General features: G+C 38.0%; 1 protein-coding gene across 4 annotated transcripts in view; it reads left to right on the top strand.

Moving 5' to 3' along the window:
- Positions 1-20,971, top strand: part of GOLIM4 (golgi integral membrane protein 4) — an 80,195-nt gene extending 59,224 nt beyond the window's left edge. For 2 of the 4 annotated variants that reach the window (XM_024245219.3, XM_024245221.3), the window contains 8 exons: positions 3,160-3,492; positions 5,950-6,218; positions 6,695-6,777; positions 8,151-8,260; positions 10,891-11,058; positions 11,391-11,459; positions 19,138-19,218; positions 19,544-20,971. In XM_024245219.3, the coding sequence (XP_024100987.2) occupies positions 3,160-3,492; positions 5,950-6,218; positions 6,695-6,777; positions 8,151-8,260; positions 10,891-11,058; positions 11,391-11,459; positions 19,138-19,218; positions 19,544-19,693 (1,263 nt within the window). In that variant the 3' untranslated portion in view covers positions 19,694-20,971. The remainder of the gene's footprint in view (positions 1-3,159; positions 3,493-5,949; positions 6,219-6,694; positions 6,778-8,150; positions 8,261-10,890; positions 11,059-11,390; positions 11,460-19,137; positions 19,219-19,543) is intronic. The other 2 variants (XM_024245220.3, XM_024245222.3) reach the window with 1 other exon arrangement.
- Positions 20,972-23,561: the final 2,590 nt, after the last annotated feature.

Genomic DNA, 23,561 nt, shown 5'->3' with positions numbered 1-23,561 from the left:
GGTCATCTGCCCGCCTCGGCCTCCCAAAGTGCTGGGATTATAGGCATGAGCCACCGCACCCGGCCGCTGCTAGTATTTTCTGAGAAAGACTTCAATGGCTTTGTCTTTATTCATGTAGGTTTATTTGTCTTCAAGGAGCTGCAGTATCTGAGTTTTTCAAGGTTGGGGATTTTGGGGGGTTAGGGTGAGAAGGTTAAATGATCATGAGGATTTTATGTGATAGTCAACCCACTCAAATATTAAAGTTAATAATATATTTGAACTTGGAGCAGTGCTAGATCTACACAGAGCATGTCAAAATTTGAATTAAATGACCTGTTTGACACTCCTACGGGCATGAGTGCTAGTCAAATAATACACCTTTTTATATTCTTGTTCTTTATAAAAATTAAGCCTTACTTAAGACTATCTCATGAGTGAGACATCAGAAGTAGTTACCATTACCATTAATTTCTACAAAGGTTGTTGTTTGTTTTTTTTTTTCCAATCATCTGTAATAAAAAAATAGGCAATATGGTTATCTTTCTGACAAAGTGGTTGTTTTAAACTTTAAAGTTCAGGGGTACATGAGCAGGTTTGTTACGTAGGTAAACTGTGTCATGGGAGTTTATTGTAAAGATTATCTTATCACTCAGCTGTTTAGCCTAGTAGCCATTAGCTATATTCCTGCTCCTCTCCGTCCACCCTCTGATAGGCTGTAGAGTGTGTTGTTCCCCTCTATGTGCTTATGTGTCTCATCATTTAGCTCCCACTTATAAGTGAGAACATGGAGTATTTGGCTTTCTGTTCCTGTGTTGGTTTGCTACAGATAATGGCCCCCAGCTCCATCCATGCCCCTGCAAAGGACATGATCTTGTTCTTTTTTTATGACTGCATAGTATTCCATGGTGTTTATGTATCACATTTTTCTTTATCAAAGTCTATAGTTGGTGGGCATTTAGGTTGATTCCATGTCTTTGCTATTGTGAATAGTGTTGCAGTGAATGTGTCTTTATAATGGAATGATTTCTATTCCTCTGGGCATGTACTCAGTAATGGAATTTTGCTGAGTCAAATGGTATTTATAGCTTTAGGTCCTGGAGCAGTCTCCACACTGTCTTTCATGATGGTTGAACTAATCTACATTCGCACCAACAGTGTATAAGCATTCCTTTTTCTTCATAACCTCGCCAGAATCTGTTATTTTTGACTTTTTAATAATAGCTCTTCTGACTGGTGTGAGATAATATCTCATTGTGGTTTTGATTTGCATTTCTCTAAAGATCAGTGACGCTGAGTTTTTTTTTTTTTTTTGTATGATTGTTGGCCACATATATGTTTGTGTTAGTCCGTTTTCATGCTGCTCATAAAGACATACCCGAGACTGGGTAATTTAAAAAAGAAAGAAGTTTAATTGGACTTACAATTCCACATGGCTGGGGAAGCCTCACAGTCATGGTGGAAGGCCAGGAGGAGCAAGTCCCATCTTCCATGGATGGCAGCAGGCAGAGAGAGAGAGCTTGTGCAGGGGAACTCCTCTTTTTAAAATGATCGGATCTTGTGAAACTTGTTCACTATTGTGAGAGCAGCACGGGAAAGACTTGACCCCATGATTGAGTTACCTCTAACCGGGTTCTTCCCACAACACGTGGGAATTCAAGATGAGATTTCGGTGGGGACACAGCCAAACCATATCAGTGTCTTCTTTTGAAAAGTGTGTATTCACGTCCTTTGCTCACAAAGTGGTTTTTAACATTAAAGAGAAGACTGAGAACACTTTCCTCCAAGTTACGGGAATAATTAAGTTGATATGAGTAGACTTCATATGTGAGCCTCTTCACTCTGTTCAGGGTATTCCTTCAACAGACAGGTTCAGTATCCTCATGGACTCTTATTCTTTCTCAGGTTCTTATGTTAATAACTAAAGAGAGCATGACCAGATCACTGGCCTGGCAGTTAGTTCTATTTTCTGCCCTTGTCAGACTGTCAGTTTACTGGATTAATCTTCCAGTGACTCAGATCTTCAGTTTTTCCATCTCTGAGGTGGAGATAGGAGTTATCTGCACTAACCTTCCTCGCTAGGATATTGTGGAGATAAATGACAAGTGTTTGAAAGTACTTAGAGCTCTTTAGAGAAATATTTTTCTGTAAAGCCGGGGCAGTATTATGTCAAACTTGCCAGATATGTGAGGATGTCAGTGTAAAGTGCAACTCCAGTTGTCCTCAAATGTCTGAGAAAGGACTTTTCTCCCCAGTTTATTAATACAGTCCAATTTATCAGATTTGATAATTATATCTCGGCTAATTTAAGAATAGGATTTCACATTTATTTCAATTTTGGGAGAGCAATCTGACCAAAGAAGATTTTTTTTTTTCTGATACTGAAGGTTAAAGAGAAAAAAAGGGTGACATTTCTTTCTGTTGATATACTATATTCTCTTTCTTCCTCACTTTCTAGGTAGTGCCGATCATATAGAGATCGCTGAAACTTACAGGGAGAACTGATTTGAGTCAACTAATTTTAGAGGAGGGATATTCTGAAAAAGACATTTCTTTTTTTTCTGCTTAGGGTTTTCAATATTAGCAATAAAAAATGTTTACAAAAGACTGCTGCTGGTTTACAAAGAATTACTACTTTGATACATTAAAAATATTTTATTGTATCTTGTTTAACAGGCACTATGTTGAACTAACATGGAAGTTCATTAGTAATGGCATTCTTTTTTAAATTAGTAAACCAAACTAGTAAAAACTAAACCCAACTCCTCAATTTTATGTTACCCTTCTCTTTTCAAATAATTATTGAAAACAAAATTTACATTGAAGAAAATTATGTAAACATTTCATCACTTGAAGTTTGAGGTTTTGTTCCTTTTTATTCTAAGGGAAAATAGGAATTAGAGTACTTCTGTGATATTGGTTACTTGGAGGTTTTATTTTCCAGGTTATTTACTGTATTCTTCACAGATGAAGTTTTGCTTATATTATATCTATTTTATAAGTGAGATTACACAGTAAGAAACTTAAGTGACTCCATTGCAGCCATAAAGCCAGGACTGTATATATTTCTAGACACCTTCTTCTGTTGTAGCCCCATGCCCCACAGACATAGAAATAAAGAAATTACATCATTGCTTTTGAAATGGAAGAGTGTCATTCCCAGTGATATGCTTGGCCTAGGTGTCTCGAAATAGTGATGTGTGGCACAACCATGAAGCAATTCCTGGAAGAGCAGAAGACACAAAACTCTATGCTCCCACCCATAAGGAGGCAGAATTTCAGGCTCCCCCAGAGCCAATCCAACAAGAAGTGGAACGCAGAGAACCTGAGGAGCATCAGGTGGAAGAGGAGCACAGAAAGGCCCTGGAGGAGGAAGAAATGGAGCAGGTTGGGCAAGCAGAACATCTTGAGGAGGAACACGATCCATCACCAGAGGAGCAGGATCGGGAGTGGAAAGAGCAGCATGAGCAACGAGAAGCAGCCAACCTCCTGGAAGGGCATGCACGTGCTGAGGTATGAGGTCACCTGCTTCTGGTATGGTGTACTGGGATGGAAAACCTGGCTTTATTTTTACATATTAAGGTAATACATCACAATCTCTAAAATAGAAATGTGAGTGATTCTACTAAACATTATGTGCTCATATTTAAGTTTTCTCTTGTAATGTTAATAGCATAGCTATTCGCATACCTCAGAAAGATGATTGGTGATGAGAGAGCACAGCTGTTGTATGTGTGCATTCTTCTTTTTGTCAGTTGTACACAGTCAGAGATTCATTCTCACATCACCTTAATAGAGTAGAACAGGTACCTGATGGGGCACCTTCCCAGTTTGTACCCAAGTTTTGTCTTGAGCATCTTGAGGCAGAGAAAAGTCTTATTCTCTATGAAGAGGCATCCTCCTCTCCCTATTCATTTATTGTCAGTATGTTGCCTTTTGCATTCACCTTCAAGGTGGTTATTTAATTATCAAAAATCTGATTTTACTACTTGGAGATATTCTACTTGGTGAGCATATCTAAACAGCCTCTGCTCAGGATCCCTTACTGGGCACGCCACTTACACGTAAGACTTTTCCCTTTCTTAAAAAAAATGGCCAGGATTATTATAAATGATGCTTTAAAAGAAAACTCTACCCTTTCTTCTTTTAAACCAACAGTTAGTGCAGCTAGATGCCTTTCTTTTACTGTCTCTAAACTGATTCTCAATAGTTGGTTACCTGGTCTTTACATGGATGCTGATCACCTTCTATTTATAACTCTGACGTTTTATTTGGCCTCAGATTTTCGGAGACTTCAAGCTGCTTGAGGCTTTAGGCTAAGCAGGTGTGAAGACCTCTGTAGTTGCCCTCTTAGGTAGTTGCAAACTTAACCTCAGAAAGCTTCTTCCAGTCTTGTGTCCTTCCCCAATAGGGGAAGTAATTCCCCACCAGCTTTACTTCCCAACCCTCTACCTCTTTCCTTTAGTGAGAATTGTGTGTGCTTTTGTTAGTTGGGGTATGGCAGGGAGGATGGGTAGTAGCTCAATGGGGTACAGACACTTTTTATTGATGCATAATATATGTATATATTTCCAGAGTATGTGCAATATTTTGAAACATTCATATAATGTATAGTGATCAAATCTAGATAATTGGGATATCCATCACATCAAACATTTATCTCTTTTTTATTTTGGGAACATTCAAATTCTTCTCTTCTAGCTGTTTTGAAATATAAGATTATTGTTAACCGTAGTCACCCTACTGAACTACCAGACATTAGGTCTTATTCCTTCTCTCTAACTCTATGTTTGTACCATTCATCAGTCTCTTCATCCCCCTTCCCAGCTTCTGGTAACCACCAATCCACTCTATCTTATCAATATCCCTTTTTTAAGCTCCCACATGAATGAGAATATGCAATGTATGTCTTTCTGTGCTTGAATTTTTTCACTTGACATAATGGCCTCCAGTTCCATCCATGTCACTGCATATGACAGGTTTTCATTCTTTTTTATGACTGTGTATATGTACCACATTTTCTTTATCCATTCATCCGTTGATGGATGCTTAGGTTGATTTCATGTTTTAGCCATTGTGAGTAATGCTGCAATAAACCTGAGAGTGCAGGTATCTCTTCAATATAGCAATTTCCTTTCTTTTGGATATGTGCCCAGTAATAGGATTGCTGGATCATATGGTGGTTCTATTTTTAGCTTTTTGAGGACCCTCCATACTGTTTTTCATATTGGCTATACTAACTTACATTCTCACCAACAGTGTATGAGGGTTCCCCTTTCTCCACATCCTCATAGCATTCGTTGTTGCCTTTTTGATAAAAGCCATTATAACTGGGGTGAGATAATATCTCAGGGAAGCAGAGTTTTAAGAATTGCTGTATCAGATTTCCCTTTAATCAGAAGGCACCATCTTCTCAGCCATTCTTAGTTTCTTTGAAAAAAAATTGAATATCTGCTTTTCCACTATTATCTGGAATGTGGCTTTTTTTTTTTTTTTTGGCTATGCTTAGCCTGGTATTGGTATATACATTACTAGAGTTAATTAGCATCCCTCAGTCTTTAACTGTTCATGGAAAAAGCCTTAGGCATAGCATCAGGTCACAGATTGCCCAGTTAATGTGAAGTTACCAAAGTTACCAACTACTTGTTTATATCAGAGCTTTGTGAACATAAATTTTATAGCTTGAAACCGTTATCTTCTGTTGTGCCTTCTGTTCCATTTGAGAAGGGAGCACATTGAAAATCTGCCTTAATACCAACAGTTGGAAATATCAGCTGCTAAAGAAGCCAAGGGTGATTCAGAGAAAGTTGGGAAATAGGAGTTTTTGGACTTCATGTATAATCACAGTTCACCTGACAGATAGTCGTTAATAAACCAGCTCTGCTCCTGCGTTTGTCAGGAGAAATAAATGAAGAGAAAACCCAGAGGAGCTAACCCCTCTTGCTCTGCACCAACTCTTTTTCACCCTAGGTATACCCTTCAGCCAAGCCAATGATCAAATTCCAATCACCCTATGAGGAACAGTTGGAACAGCAGAGACTGGCAGTGCAGCAGGCAGAGGAGGCCCAGCGGCTGCGGGAACACCAGGAAGCTTTGCACCAGCAGAGGCTGCAGGGGCACTTACTACGACAGCAGCAACAGCAGCAGCAGCAGCAGCAGCAGCAGCTGGCAAGAGAGATGGCCCTGCAGAGGCAGGCTGAGCTTGAGGAGGGCCGGCCGCAGCACCAAGAGCAGCTCCGGTAGCCTTCCCCTTCCTCAATGAATGAAGACAGCCCCTGCTCCAGTTTTCATACGCAAATTAAAAACAGTTTTGTGCATTTGTGATTCATGAAGTTAAGGGGCTCATATTGCCCAAATAGCCAAGGCAGGACAGCTACTTGAAAATTAAATACCAAATATTTAATTTTAAAAATGATATTTTTTTCTGCTCAAAAGCAGTAGGTTAGGTCTCCAAATAGCCTTGCAGGCTTTGTGCCAACTTTATTTTATTTTATCATTAAAAGATATTTTATCTTTTTAAGATACCTTTTGAAAGTGTATCTGGAATTTTTATTATACCTAATTGCATACATAAGAGGTTTTTAAAAATTTTTCATGGCTTCTTAAAAATGTTGAGAAATATTACTTATTACTGTCTTTAAAGATAAATGACCTATGTCAAACTGTGCCTCTGAATTTTGTCTCACTGGATTTATCATGTTTGTGTCTCTCGTAGGCAGCAAGCTCATTATGATGCTATGGATAATGATATCGTTCAGGGAGCAGAGGACCAGGGAATCCAAGAAGAGGAAGGAGGTGGTGAGACTTCCTAGATGATGAATGTTTTAATAAATTACTTGATAACATTGTATATTATCAATGAGCCAATATTATATAACATCAATGAGCTGTATGCATACCTAAGTGCAAAGGAGGTTTGTGAATCGTGTCTTTTTCTTAATCCTCTTAAACAGTACATGCTGGTAGTGAAAAATGCTCAAGATAATCTATTTCCTCTCTATCATTTTCCCTGTAGTTTAAGCTTTTTATATACTAAATATTTATAATATTTCTGACAAATTATTATAGGATTATTATGCTTTGGGAAACATCTACATTTTCTCCTTACCTTGGAAGTCCTTACATCATTGCCTTAAAATGTTTTCAAATTAAGTCAATAGTAGCTTTCATTTATGATAAGCACTTAATATGTAATTTATCAAATACTGCTTACTGTTATAATAGAACCAGAATGTAACTTACTGTCTCTGGCACCACTAACACTTAGATGTGTATCTTTTCTAAAAAGTCAAAGAGAAAGTGATTACATACAACCTCCCTCAATAGCGCGTTGTGATATCTTACAGCTCTTACAGTCAAGAAATTGTTTTCCTTATGTCCCCCATGTGGCACTTTAAGCTCTTTTGTTCCAATATCAGTAAGACTAGAGAATGGCTTGTCCTCTTCTCTGTGTAGTAAACCCCTTTGTGCACTTGAAGCCTGATGGTAAGTTACCCTGTTTCATTATTTTCTCTAGGCTTAGTACACTCCATATACTTAAACTTTCCTCTTCTATCTTACTTGTTTTAAAAAGTGATTTGTTCTTCTCTTTTTATGCTCATACAATTCTCTTTATCTAAATATTTTTTCAAAAAGCAGCAAGTAAATGTCTGAGTATGAATGTGTGCTGTTTCTGGGCTGTGGCAGTCGTCATCATTACTGTATCAGAAAACATGTGATGGGCTATATTTGTTTCTGAGCTCCACAGATGGGGCAGTTCTTCCTTGCATTTCCTGAAACTATCAATTTCTTCTTTTGGAGCCCAGCTACTTCCTCTGATATTATCAAACATTAGTTGATTTCTTCAGCAGTGTCCAATCAACTGGGCTTTCTTTTATTGAGAGAGTTTTGATTGTTGTTGTTTTCTTGCATATGGGGGAAAAATTACAGCCCCTGTGAAAAATATTTATTTTAGAAGAAAAGTGTCTGACCCATATCATCTCTTTAGACACACAGTCTGTGAAGAGAACATAACTTTATTCAGAAAAGCCAGGACATAGGCCTTATGTTGAGTTAACAGAGGTGGAGGTATTATAGTCTGTAGAAAAGTCCACTGGTAGCTTTTCTTTGAGTTGAAAGGGAAATCCTGTTTGATTCATTTTGGACTGATTTTAGTTCCTTTGATTTGCTAGCCTATGAAAGAGACAACCAGCACCAAGATGAAGCAGAAGGAGATCCAGGTAATAGACATGAGCCTCGTGAACAAGGACCCCGAGAAGCCGACCCAGAATCTGAGGCAGATGTAAGTATCCTCTCTTCTGCCCCTGACACATGTAAACTCATAAGGTGGGAAAGAGAGTTGAAAACTTGCCTGACACCAGCCTCCAGCCCCAGATATTTCTGTTATATCCTCAGCCCAGAAGGAAAATGGCTTGCATAATTATAGATGAGCAGTGTTTTTAACTGTAAACCATGGTGTACGTGTATGTGTGAGCTGGTTTAAAAGTTGCTCTGGGGAAAAAAAAACAAAACCAGGATTTTTTTTTTTCTGATAACTTTTAGATTAATAAAACTAAAACCTAGAAAAGCAAAATTGAGAGACATTGAAATATGTAGTAACTCTGAAAGATAGGAGGAATAAAAGGCAAATGTGGAAGTTGGAGATGGGACCAGAGAAAGGAAACTAACCCTTCCTGAGCATGTTGAGCAGTCTGCTAGAGTGTTAGGTGTGTTGTGTGACTCTCTGTAATCTCTTAGCAGTCTAGTGACCATTTTAATAAATATGTGGATAAGGCTATGTGGTCTGAGACATGAAGAGTTGTTCAGGTATGCAATGGCACAGAAAATTTATAATATAAGTAGGTAGACATCTAATAACCAGCATTGTTATTTGTGTTTACCAAAAAAGACTGAGACCTCCAGTTCAGCTGGGTGGGCTAGATCCTTGGCCCTGCCTACAAGTGAAGCAAGCAAATGTTTAGTGAGCCTGTTCCTGTGTGTATGTGTAGATGACTTTTACAACTTATTTTAGCTGCCCTGTCATCTCTTGCTAATAGATCAACTACCATGTTTATAACAGTCAGTCTGTGCTATCACATGAGCCCTGATTAAAAGGACGACCCATGTCCTTGCTAATCATCAAGAAAGTCATCCTGCTAGCTACTTAAAGCCCTTTTGCTGGAAACAGCTTTTCCACTTAACTTGCACTGAGATGTGGCAGAACACCTTTCCCTGGCATTCCTTGCATCAGGATTTCTGAAAATATGCTCCAGGGCACCTAGTCCTGAAATATTTTCAGGAAAGAGCAAATACTTGAGAGCAGAAACATATGAGAGAGCAAGAGACTATCCAGGAGAGAGCAAGAAAGCAAGTGTACAAAGGCCTGCAAATGTGCATGGGGTGGGAGGAAGGGCATTTCAGTCACTTGTTTGGGAACTGCTGTAGGCTTTGATTTCTTGACTATATGATCCTTTACTTTCCTGTCGTCTGTTTATTTGTTCTGGGGAACATGCTGGGAAACATTGGCCTTTGTTGTACCATTCTTCCTTTTAATTAGAAATGGTTAATCCCACTTGTTCCTCTCTTTTTCTATTTTATTTGGACGTAACAACTGTGCCTGCTAATTCATACCTGTTACTTGGTCGGAGTTGAGCTAGTCAATTTTATGAACGTTTGCAAAAGATATTTGGTACTTTTTTCTGAAAAGAATATGTTACATTTTTCCTGTATTTCCATACAAATTTTTGATAGTGCACTAAAGAAAATCCATATGACAAGAGATTGTGGAGTAATTAGAGTTTAGTGTGAAGGTGGTAATTTGGTAGTCTCTACATTCCCAAGAATAGTGTCATTTGCACTGAAGTAACATTCATGGCCAGGGATGTGCAGATAATAGATCAGCTGAGACGGCAGTGAACTCTCAAACATGTTCAAGTGAATTGAAGTAGAATCTTGTCTGGAGAATACTGATAGAGACCAAATCCTACTCTGTGGCTTTACTGTCTCTTAGAATCATTTACAGCCTTAGTAAGTGTCTTGTTGATGACCTGGGAATGATTGGGGAAGCTCATGACAAGCATCACTGTTCCTCCCCATCTCAGGCTCTAAAATCTAAATCTTTATTAGGATATGTATTATTTGGAAGGTGCTTTGGGAGCTTATGTGGAAAACCGAAATAATTCTAAAGTTGATAATATGAAGGGCCTTTGTTGAGCACAGTAATTTGGGAGATGAGTTGGGGAGGACATTTTTCATAATATATTGCCCTATTGGGCAGGTGGGTAGCTCAGCCCTTTTTAACTCCCATCCCTCGCCAGTTCAACATCTCTCTGTTTCATGGGAGTGACTGTTAATAAAGAAATTGGATCCATACTAGACAATGACCATTTCCTTTTGAATTAGCCTTTTTCTTGTCTCTTTTTCATATCCTTTTTATGGGTCCTTTCTGGTATGGGCCTTCTTTCCCATCAACCACTTTTCACCTGCTGACATGTTAAAAATTGCTTGCACAGGGAAGCTAGTATAAAAATCAACATAGCAGCAAAAAGAGTTAATTGTCCATCTAAATCCCCCACCTAAATTAGTATTTTTTTTCCTCACTTGGTCCTCTGACTTTTATTAATTATTTTCTTGTTTATTCAGTTCTGTTCACATTACTTGTGTCAGTAGAGTTTTGAGAACTATTTTGAAATCACTTGCAGGAAAGAAGTGCTATTTGAACCTCATTCTGATTCATCAAGCCTCTGACAAGTAAAGCAGGAGTTTTCTCTTTTGACAGTGCAATGCTTGATTCTTGTGAGTCTTGGCAAGGATAGATCTGAACAATTGAGGGAAGGGCGATTTCATTTTCTGCCAGTGGGCAGCCTTTTCAAATGAAATTAAACTTGATCCTCAGTTTTGAAGTGATAGTTGCTTTTTATTAAAATTTTACAGAGGGCAGCTGTAGAGGATATAAACCCAGCAGATGACCCTAATAATCAAGGTGAGGATGAATTTGAAGAAGCCGAGCAAGTGAGAGAAGAAAATTTGCCAGATGAAAATGAAGAGCAAAAACAAAGTAATCAAAAGCAAGAAAATACAGAAGTGGAGGAACATTTGGTGGTAAGCAGATGCCACCAGGAAGGGTGGATTTAACTGGGCTATTTTAACAAACATCTGGTTTATGTAAAAGGTTAGTCGTATTCTGCATTGACGGAAGGTTTGCCACTTTGGTGGTTTTTAGGCCACTTTATGGCATGATATGCCTGTACTCTGAGAGAGAGGGTAGCGGACATCCTGGGCTTTGTATTGGAAATGATTACTCATCATTTCCTGGCTACAGACGCTTTGAAAGTGCCCTTTTCATGGTGGCATGCTTGTTCTTTGTCCCAGAGTACTGTGTAAAAGGCATCTCTGATGTACAGTAACATGAACCTGCCCTTTTGTTTCAACAGATGGCAGGAAATCCAGACCAGCAGGAGGATAATGTTGATGAACAGTACCAGGAAGAGGCAGAAGAGGAGGTAGTAAGAATTGAATCCCAGAGACTGATCAGATTGGTCTATCACACACACTAACCTTAAACAAACCTCAGCAGTATTGACTTTGACATGCCTTCCACAGAAATGTTCAGAAAGATTTAAGCAGGATAAGAAAGGGTGGTTTAAAGCAAAAATGGATCATGGCACTGGAGACATTTGGTTAGAAGATAACAAAAGCAGGGTAATAGAATCCATCTCTTTGGTTCTCACCTGAAATTTTGAACTAAGAAGGCATTTGGCTTTCCAGGAATGGTGGACTTAGATTTGTGTGATCTTTTGTAAGAATATTTTCTTCTGTCTCCCTGTGCGCATTGAGGGAATCTGGACTGCCCCTGTAACTTTCTCTTCAGGCATCTCCCCAGTGCCTACCTCACAGGAATACCCCATAGTGTCTGTCGGAATCCACTTAACACCCTCCAAACATTTTTGTAAATTTTACAGTCTCTGCTTCTGGCCTCTTCCCTCGTAAGAATTCAGTATCTTAGTTAAATTTAACAATAAAAGAGGAGGAAAAAGATGTAAAGAGTTCAGTTGAATAAAATGCATTTGGATAGAGTTTCTTAATATTTTATTTTAGTCTGCTTTTCATTGTAAACTTCGGGCATCTTGTTGTTAATTAGATATAAGTAGCATTTATTGTGGTGCTACTTATGGTGTAATTGATTTATTGTGGTGCTACATGTGGTGTAATTGGTGAATGCTGTTTGTTGTAGCCATTTTATCACAGCATTCCGCTGCATAAACAACTGCAATATTTAAGAGTCTGATACAAATTAGGCCAAGACCCTGTATTTAGTCTCATTATGGACCAGTAAGTAGTTACCAAATTAAAACCCTGGTTCAGAGCTGCTTCTCAGCCAGGTGTCTTGCAAATGTGTGGTTTTATCCCTAAGGGGAGCCCCATGGGAGGGTGGACATATGGCAGACTAAACAGACACACCCCACCACTGGAGATCCTGTGCAGAAATCATGAGCTGTGCTGTCACACACACAGTTCCCTCGACTAGGTCTGCTTTCTTGTTCTTACTGATTTTGTAAACTTTTCAGAGCTGATGATAAAATTTGTGCTTATACCAGGAAAACAGAAAAGGATATTGCTCTTTAAGGTCAGTGGCAACATCTCTAATAAGTTGCACTTTAACTGGCTTGATCTTTTTGTTCTTTGGTTTCTCATCCTAATCAAGACCCTTGGCTGTCTTGTCAGAAAGAGAGCAGCAGAAAAAATAGCGACCTTGAATATTAAGACATTTGGCAAGAAAAAGATATTCATCCAGGCTTCTCATATAACAGGATGTCTAGACTAATACCACTTTGTTTTATTATGTCCAATACTAGGAATTTTTGAGGGATTAAAAGAGAAAAGGTTCACCTTGGCTTCTTTTTAAAAATTCAGAAGGTTAAACGTAAAATTTTAACCGGTGTTTACTGATTCCTTTTCAATTTTATATTATGATCAGTTAAGGTACAGGAGAGAAATCCTGAGATCCAAGAGGAATCAAGAGTAGAAAGAGAAGAAAGAGGCAAGAGGAAAGGAGAAATGGTGCTAAGACAGAGGAGGTTGTCCTGGCTGAGTGCTGCCTAAACTCAGCAACTGCTCCTCATCCCACCAATCATCCCCTTCAGATCTGCTGGACTGACAGGACTCTTCCTCTTGCTGCACCTGGCCCCAGGTCCTAATTCTGTTTACCTGGTCCCTGCCAAAACTTCTTAAAGCAGTGTTCAGGCCTCCTCCGGCATGTGCTCCAGGTTGCCACCCCGTCACTGAGAACTGTTGCTCCATGTGCTCCTAGTGGAAGTCCCACGTGCCTTTTTTTCTTCCCAGTGTAAACTTTCCTCTCTGCCCCCGAGTGTCCCTTGTTCATGCTGTGTTGTATTTTTGTGGTTATGAGATGATTAATGTTTGCATCTTCCCACCTCTGTCCATCGTTCCCAGGTCTTCCCTTGAGAGAGAAGAGTGGTTCCCAAATACCATTTAAGCACTAGTGATAGAGACAAAGTTCTTGTCAGACTATGGCAAAATGAGAAAAATAAAGGGGAACGTAGAATATGGAAACGCATACTGCATTGTTTATACGTGCATATGTGTATGAAACCTCATTGGTGGAAGCACTCTGAAAACCATGAAATGTTATGGAACTGTGCGTTGTTGTTGTTGTTGTTGTTGTTGTTGTTTTTTAATCTCCATTTAACCTTAGAGTCTTGCAGCTGCCCCAGCTAACCACTAGAATGCATGGCCTGTGGCTGCCATCACTTCCCTTCCCCTCCAGCGCACAAACTTATTTCTGTCAGCATTTCCTCCTGGGGAAGAATTGCATCTTGCCTGGGCCCCACCTGTTCAGAGGTATAGCCCATCAAACTTACAGACTTGGCCTCTAAGAGGACCCAAAAGAAGTATGATTTTAGGAAATTTATACTACCCTGCCTTCTTTTATCTTAGTGCTGTAGTGTCATCTTTCTAAGACATAAAAATTATTATTACTTACAAGCATTTCTTGTTTCTTGTTTGGGATTGTTTGAGTGGAAGGCATGATCCCTTCCTTATGTTGCTTACATTCCAAACGTTTTATCGCCTTGTAAGCAAACAAGACGATTTATGGCATTGCCAAAAAGTGCCGTGTACACTTTAAAATTACTTACATGTTCAAAAATATATAGATTAAATGACCAAGAAATCAGAATACTTTAATTTCCCTCAATGTAACTGAAAACAGATTAATCTGAACGTGCAGAAGAGAACAAGTACAAGGCATTTGTTCACCTTCACTGGCCAAATATGTACATACACCTACATGAGACTACCAGCCTGTGAATCAGTGTCAAGAAGCTTTTCTTTTTTTTTTGTTTTTTGTTTTTTGAGACAGAGTCTGACTGTCACCCAGGCTGGAGTGCAATGAGGTGATCTCGGCTCACTGCAACCTCCGCCTTCCGGGTTCAAGCAATTCTCCTGCCTCAGCCTCCCGAGTAGCTGGCATTACAGACATCTGCCACCATACCCGGCTAATTTTTGTATTTTTAGTAGAGACGGGATTTCACCATACTGGCCAGGCTAGTCTTGAACTCCTGACCTCAGGTGATCCTCCCACCTCTGTCTCCCAAAGTGCTGGGATTACAGGCGTGAGCCACCATGCCTGGCCAAGAAGCTTTTCAATTGGAAGAAACTCTCTTGTTAAAGCAGGGTGTTTGTCACTGTAGCTAATGTTGCTGAAGGCCTTTTGTTCATCACATTCTATCTATCTCTTTGGATCCTACTGTTCTTAACTACTTGAGGCTCAGCTCTCTGCCCTGGCACACCCATAATATCTTCAATGTGTAAAAGAAAGGTGTTAATAGACACCAAGAGAGGGTATCTAGCCAAAGCCCATTTCAGACTCTTTTTCAGTGGACCTGTTTTATTTTGGATTTGGCCATTTATTAAACTTTGTGTCATCAGTTAAGGCTCATTTCTAAAATGCCTAAAACATATTTCAGTAGATAAAAATGAGTAACAAGAAGCATTGTTTGGGAAATCTGACAAAGCATTGTGATAGCTTTAGCAGGATGCTAAGAGGGCCAGTTGTGGGAGACATAATCTGTATGTCTACATTATAAAAGAATATCATTTGGCTTCTGCTTATTAGTCTAGTCATATTTTAAAGATCAGTTAGAACCTCCATATCATTTTGTTCCTTTACCTTACTGAGAAGCATTACTTAAAGGCATTACTGCCTTTAAGATGAGTTTGCATTGCTTTTGCCCCAAATATCAGTAATATGTTACTAGAATAATAATGTGTATTTAACTAAGAGTCTGTTCTCTATATGTGTGGAAAATTAGAAAATTTTCATTTGTGGGTTTCCTAAAGAATCACTGAAATCAGTGGTCTCTAAATAAGATTATATTGACAACTGGTGAACAAGCTAAATTTTCTATAGCCCATCTCCAGAGACTAATGAGATAACCTAGCATCCATCGTTACTCAAGGAAATAGTTCTTTGTCTTTGCTGTGAATAAGGATCACCTTGAAGACTTTGTGGCATACACAGATTTCTGGACCAGACCCTTACCCTTGAGATTTTGATCTTATCTGTTATGGAACCTAGGAAGCAGAGTTCTTCATAAGTGCCCCTTCACCCACCCACCACCAGCTGATCCTGACGGCTCAGGATCATACTGTTTAGAGAAATAGTCCTAGGGCAGACAGTTGTGGATGGCATCTGGGAAGTCTGAAACTCCTATCTGTGTGTATATGACCATTTGCTAAAGACTTTCTAACCAAAGTGTTAAAAGGGTCCCTGACTCCCCAACCACACATACATACAGGAAATTAAGGATCATTGATTTTTCACCCAATGCTTTTATTTTACATATAAGAAATTTGGGCTTCAGAGGGGTTAGTTAAAAATTGGAAGGTTGCATAGGTTTTATTTATTGTTAGAAACATGATTAGAGCTCACCTAGGTCTGATTTTAAAGGCTACCATAATTAAGTGTAACATGCACAGTAACTATATAGCTGATATGGGAAAGTTCTTCATACAAATTAGTGAATATAGACAGAACGATGGAAATAGAAAGTGACCATTTTTTTTTGTAACCCCTAATTGAAGCAATTGATCTAAGCAACGGTCATCAATGAATGATGTTACTAGATGAACAGAGGTCAGGGAACTTTACCATGAAGGGATCAGGCTGTCACCACCTGAGCTCAATGGCCAACCTTAGCCTTACTAAAAGTGAGACAGATAAATGTGTGTGCCTCCTGATGTGATTTAAAAAATACATGAAATGTACACCATCACCTCTGAGATACCCTTATTTTTAAAATCGAACCTGAGTTCATTCAAACTTTTATGCTAACTTCCATTTATGGGAAATGTTGGGACTAGAGAAATGAGTTAAGTGATATAAAGAAGCAAATAAATTCAGAATGTGGGTCATTTTACAGAACTGCAAATCCATAGCAGTAGGGAAAAAAGGGGAGTGCGTCCCATGTTATGTGTTCTCTTCCTTTAAATCATGATTAGAACATACCAACTGTAAACAGACATTAAGACAATCATAAAAATGTAAGTATGGACGAGGCATCAGATGCTATTATGGAATTATTTTATCAGATGTGATAATCACATTATGATTATATAAGTTGTTTATTGTTTTTAGATATATATACTGTGATATGTGAAGGTAAAATTACATGATATCTAGAATGTTTAAGAATAATTCACTGTAAAAAATAGAAAAGTGATAGATGATGCAGGTGTGGCAATATTGAAATAGCTTTTGAACATTGGTGGTGGCTCTAAGGGGTTTATTGAATGATTTTCTTCGTTTGCATGTGCTTGAAGATTTTCATAACCAAAACAATTGACCTATGATTTATACAGTCAGAAAAGCTGCAGAGCCAAGGCTTTAGTCCAGGTCTTTCTGACTCCATAGTTTATGTTAGGAGTTGGCAAACTACAGGCTGCAGCCTAGTTCAGAAGTAAAGTTTTATTGGAACACAAACATATCTGCTTGTTTACATATTGTCTATAGTTTTTTGTTTTTTTGTTTTTGGTTTTTTTTTTTTGTGCTACATGGAGTGGTCAAGTTGTATTGTGAGAGACCTTATGGCCAAGAAAGCCTAAATATTTGCCATCTGGCCCTTCACACAAAAAGTTTGCTGATCTCTGATTTAGATATTCTTCCTGCCATACGGCATAGACTCAAGGCTGTTTTTTTCCCCAGTCTCAACTACAACATTTTAATGTTTATAAATAATATATTTTCATTATTAAGGCTGTAAAAGACATGTCTTTGTTAATCAAAATTGACAGGGACACTTCAGCAATTTAATGACATTTCAATTAGTCAGACCTTAAGATAGCCTGAAGTAAGTACTTCATTGTTTTCATCCCAATGTCCTGTGGAATGTCACTATGAGGCTCTACGACTATGGGCAGAGGAGATGTTATGGACCACTGATAGAACCATAAGGTGAGACAAGATAGGTGTCTTTAGCTCATTCCACCAGGAAATATGAATACAATAGATATTCAATGCCTTTGTCCTCAAAATGTATTTATTTTGAGGTTAGTTTAGAGGCTGTGGGTCAAACTGGCGTTGGACTGGTTAGAAGAGGTTCACAAAGGTTTGGCTCTGCCCAGGGTATCTTTGAAGAGTCACCTTTGTAGGCTCTCAACAGGCCAAGTTTTGTCGAAAACTCTTCTGTGAGGCTGCAGTTCATTCTTGTCTCACCTGGGCTGTACACCTTCAGGCAGCACGTAATTTGTTTCTTCTGAATTATAGCATCTGTATACTTTCCTTCCTTTGTTCATTTCTTAGATTTTTCCACAGTCTCCTCCACTCCCCCCACCAAAATAAGTGATTTTTGTGTTATTCAAGGATCTTATTCTCTGATCCTAGAAGAGATCGGACTTTCTTTGGTATTAGGAGACTGCATTATACTTAACCGATGTTCACCAGTTTTTTTGAAATGCATTCAAGTGACTTAAACATTTTGGCATATGTATGGTTTTCAAAATAGTTAACTAGTTAGAAAATGCCCTACCCTGTATTTCTGTGAGATATGATCATTAAATAGAGACTGTTTAGCACAAATATTTGGATGCTTGCTTTAGTTTACATTTTGAGATAAATAGTGGGATCATTTACACAGTAATAATAGTGCACAAGAATGAAAACTACTTAAAACAGAAAGGTTGTATTAGAACACTAAAGAGAGAGAGGAATTTTTGAGGCAGTTCAATAGACTATTTCATAAAGAAATTGAAATGATTGTATTTTATTTTCTAGATATTTTAGCCAGAGAAATATATTCTTAAGTATAGAACAGATACATAAAATTTCTACTACATTGTATGTAGGCAGTGGTGTCTACTCTTTGTGCCTTTACAGAGGATTTACAGAGGCCGCGGGTTGGACAAGCTTGATCTAGATAGTGACTTGAATAAGACAGACAGTTCCTGCCTCCATAGAACTTACATTGTGTCACAGCTCTCAAATTTCTACAGTTCTCCCATATGGAGAAATGGGAATTTTAATTTTATTATTTTATTTTTGGGTAGACAGGGTCTTGCTGCGAGGCTGTTGTGCAGTGGCACAAACATGGCTTACTGCAACTTTGACCTCCAGAGCTCAAGCGATCCTCTGCCTCAGCCTCCCGTGTAGCTGAGACTACAGGCGTGCACCACTATGCCCAGCTAATTTTATAAATTTTTCTTTTTTGTAGAGACAGGGCCTCACTTTGTTTCCCAGGACTCAAATTCCTGGGCTCAAGTGATCGTCTTGCCTCAGTCCCACAAAGTGCTGGGATTACAGGTGTGAGCCACCATGCCTGGCCAGAATTTTTGATTTTATAAGCTAAATTTCTTCAGATGTTTTATATTTGGAATTTTAACCATGATTCAAATAAACCAGAAATTCAAACAAAAGTCCTACATTCAGGATCAATCACTTTGATTTTTGTAATAGGTGTATTATACATTTCTTCACACCTAGTAGATAAATCGTTGACCTATTTTTTCAATTGTATATTTAATTTTGCTTCTGCTATTTTGAGTGAACTTTTTGGAAATCAAAATATATTATTGCAAGTGTTTAAATGATAACATTGTCAAAATATATTATCGCAAGTGCTTAAAAGTCAAAAGTGTTTAAATGGTATCTGTGGTTTGTTTTAGGTTCAGGAAGATTTGACTGAAGAGAAAAAAAGGGAACTGGAGCATAATGCTGAAGAGACCTATGGTGAAAATGATGAAAATGTATGACCGGGATACATATTTCTGTTGAGCACTTGAGTGTTTGTGGGTGTGCATGTGTATAGGAGAGATATATGTATTTGGGATAGGTACCAGTGGGTAATGGTACCTCTGAGTTACAACTGAATTTAACAGGCCCACCTGAAATTAGGAAAAGTTGTGACAACATGAAAAGTAGGAGAGACAGCAGCACTGTTGCTTACATATCATTTTTCTTCCTTGTTTTTTTCCTCCAAAAATGAATAATTTTTCATCCTGTTTTTAGAGAGAATTATTATCACTAACTCTATACTATCTCTTAGTTTTTCTTTTTTCTTTTAATTTTAAGGCTGATGATAAAAATAATGATGGAGAAGAGCAGGAAGTTCGAGATGACAACCGCCCCAAAGGCGGAGAGGAACAGTACGAGGAGGAAGAAGAGGAGGAAGAAGACGGGGCTGCAGTTGCTGAGAAATCGCATCGAAGAGCTGAAATGTAGCTGCACCCAATTTCTAGACAACGCTCAGCCAACGGATTCTTTTCAAGCTGCTCAAACATAAATCTGCCTACTGAACTCTAGGATATTTAATTACAAAAATTAAGAACTTAGACTTTTTTAAAACTTTTGTATTAGAAATGCGCATACATTTATATGAATATATTTTGATAACGTAGGTCTAGAGCTTCTTTTATATTCAAGCTAAAACATGAAAAAGAAGAAAAACAATAAAGTAAACCTGAGCCCCCAAGTCCCAATTTTTTAAATAGATTATGTGATGTTGGAAAGGTCATTGATTTTGTATATGTTTCAGCATGTTACCTTTCTGGCTTCCAGTTTCCAGGTGTTCTTTGTTTGCCTTTGGTAAAATACAGGAGATTTAAGAACAGAGAGTACTGCAAAATGCCATGCAGACTTTAAAGAGAATGGCCTGTTTACTAATTGCTGCCCTTCTGATGTCTTTATGTATAGCTCTGACAGAATTTTCACCAGTCTATGTATCTCTGGAGTGAGATCTATGTACAAAGTGACATACAATTGGAAATCCATTTTTGTTGTAAAGACATTGTTTTTCAGACTTTTCAGATCAGTTAGAAAAATGTTTGTCATTGCTTTAAAATCATAGCTGTTCTATTTAAGAGGGATTGAATTTAAAAATGAGAGAGTATTAAAACTCATGTGGCAGTATCCTGGTCTTAATCAGGTATTGCAGTGTTCAAACAAGGTGTGGACACATCAACATATTCACCTTTTTTAAGGACTAGTGACTTGGTTAAAAACTAATGAGTGTTTGTGTGTGGTGTTTTCTATGCGAGCACCCATTCTCAATTTTTTTTTTTTTTTTGTCTGAAGCCATTGATTGATATTCTTGTTTCAGTGTCTGGTTCCCTATAAGTAATATATATTTCCTCTTTAAGCTCTGTGCCTCAATATGCAATCACTTTGATAATAAGTATAAATATGAAGACATACCAAACTGCAAATAGGATTATTTTTCAAAACTATATGGTGAAACATATAGTGATATGATAGACTCTTAATGGTTTTTCTGTTTGCTGGGATTGAGTCTGCTTTTTGCCTATGTGTAAGGCATTTTAGTCATTGTGAATATAATAGATTCCTTAAAATAAGAAAATTAAAAATCAGAAACTTCCCTTGGAGTAGAGACATTTCAGTTGCAAGCATAAAGATTTTTAAATATATAACACTAGGTTATATAATTCATATATGTGTGGTTTTGTATTAATAATCAAATTAATAAAAACATTTCATTTTCTACCATTGTATGAATGTAATTTTATTTTTTAATAACCACACTCATAGATGGTTTTGATTGTTCCAGTTGAGTGATTGTGTATGTACGCATAGGAATGTTTTGTTCAGTTGTACTTTGTATTTCCAATAATCAGAAATCTTACCTTTATGTATAAAAACCCATTATGTAATGTAAAATATGTAATATTGTACATAATATTCAGAATACAATTATTTTGGTAAATTAGTTTGTATTTTTAATGTCCCAGTTGCAGTATTTAATTATTTGAACCATACTGAAAGTTGGTAATAGTCAATAAAGCTAAAAAAAAAAAAAAGTGGCAAATCTTTTAAACTATGTGGACTCTTACTAGTTTATGACCTTCTAACATTCTTCTGTTCTTTTTCATAAAAAGAAAAATTTTAAGAGATACCAATATAAATGAATGAATTATAAAGTGCCTTTTCCCACCTGCTTCTGTTTTCTGTATCTTTCTCTGCTTGGATTGGCATGTGATTTTCCCTTCTTTTTCTAAAGAAAGAGCTAAAGATGTTTATTTGAGCCAGTTCTGAGGGAAGAAAAAAGAAATGGGGCAGAACGTACGAGAGTGTCACGTGCATGCACACACAAAAAATAAACGAAAAACTTTAAATCCCCCTAGGAAAGCAACAATCACAAACCATTCTACTCTCTGTATAGCACCAAGTTACAGGGCCATTCTAACTAATGTCTAGAGGAGAACTAATCAGCCTGAGCTGATCTACGTTAATGAGGTGACAAGAAATAAAATGTCACCAGTATTCATCCTGCCAGTCTGTGACTTTGGTGCAACCAGTAAATCAAAGGATTTGGTACCAAGAATATAGTCGGGGTGGGGGTGGGGGTGGGGGTTGTGGGAGGAAGGCACGTTTATTAGCAATGAGTCTAACGGGGCACAACAAAACTAGTACACATGCAATGACTGGTTATTTGCAAGTGATTTGGAAGAGATCTAGGAGTAAAAGCATAATCTTAGCCACATGTGCCAGTGACTTAATTTTACAAGGAAAACTATTGACGTGTATTGAATGCCCTCATAGTGTAAGAAGTATGTGAATAGGATCCACTTTAATCCCCACAGTATTCCTGTAAGGTTGATGGAATCAGCTTCTCACAACTGAAGAACCTTGTCTTCCAAAGCACTTAACATTTAACTTCTTTTAATGCTTAGTTTTGTTTTTAGTTCTATTACATTGTAGTACATCTATACTATGTCATCTTACACAGCCATTAAAAACAGTGAATTAATTCTATTTCTCAATCACCTTCTGTGGCTTCTGTTCTACTGTTTTCTCCTAGTTTTTTTCCTAGCATACTGACTACATTATCTTTTTTTACAGGTTCTTCTTATGCCTGCTCTTTCAATATTAGTGTTCCTCAGGTTTTGTACTAGAGGTATTTTTTCTGTTCAATCCTCTTCCCATCCATGTGTTATACAAATGTCTTGAATCCATTTCCTTAGCCTAGCTTTCTGTGTCCCATCCTATGTAAAATATGTAAGTTTCAAAACTGAATTTATCTTGTTAAAACATGCTTCTCTTTCTAGGCTTTCTGTCTCAACTCGTGACGTTTCCCAAAACAAAAACATGATGTTTGTCCTTGATTCTGTCTTCTTTCCTTTTGACTGCTACCAAAAATATCCTCAGATTTGCCCACTTCTCTCCATACTCACTATTCTGGTTCAGACCCCTGTTACCTTTCACATGGACTAATATAACTGTTCTCTAACTCGTTTCTTCATTTACTCTCTACTGCCGATCCCTAAAATCTGTACCAGTGTGATTTTTCTAAGGATACCACACCTACCCCATTATAAAATTTAACAAATTGCTATTGCTTATAGGAGAAAATCCAAACTAATTAACATAGCCTGCATAATTCTTTATGATCTGGCCCTATCTTATCCCTTCTAATACTGAATCATAATAAATGTGATTAATATTTGTCAAGCACATTCGTCTCCTAATGTCTTGGTGTCTGACCTTAACCCATGTGTGGATGGGAAATTGACTTTTGCAGAGCTAGTAATACTATCCCATCTCCTTGGACAAAGTGCTTGATAGAGGACAGGCACTTGACCTAAAATACATCAATTTTGATTCCTTCCCTGGAATTTTTTGTTGGAAGGCAATCCCTCCATGGAGTTTCTACGCAGCTTGTGACAGTTTTTATCCTAGACTGTGTTTTCAATGATACGTGCACAGCAAAAAGCCTTGGAAGCTAGAGACAGTATCTCTTTCTGGGTCAGAGGGCAGATTTGTTTCTTGACTTAAATAATGATGTCTTCCTTTGGGAAAAAGTTTAGACAGGTTTGACAGCAGCTTCTTTGTAAGATGAGGGTTTCCTAAGATCAGGGATCCTCAGCTATGACAGATGCCCACTGTGTGTGCAACATCCACTTGGGCTGCTCTGCATTGACCTCATGACACCCGGAGACTAAGGGGAACTGATGTGAACATGAAGCTCACGACTGCTGCTGGATCATGAGAAATGGAGTCCTTTGTCTCTGACCCAGCAGTGTAGTTCCTTCTGCCACCATCCATGAAACTGCAGCAGGCAAACTTTTTAGTTGTA

Source organism: Pongo abelii, chromosome 2 (genome assembly GCF_028885655.2).
Source record: "Pongo abelii isolate AG06213 chromosome 2, NHGRI_mPonAbe1-v2.0_pri, whole genome shotgun sequence".
Lineage (NCBI taxonomy): Eukaryota > Metazoa > Chordata > Mammalia > Primates > Hominidae > Pongo > Pongo abelii.
The sequence above is the reverse complement of the archived record's forward strand: the minus strand, read 5'-3'. Positions and strand labels throughout refer to the sequence as shown.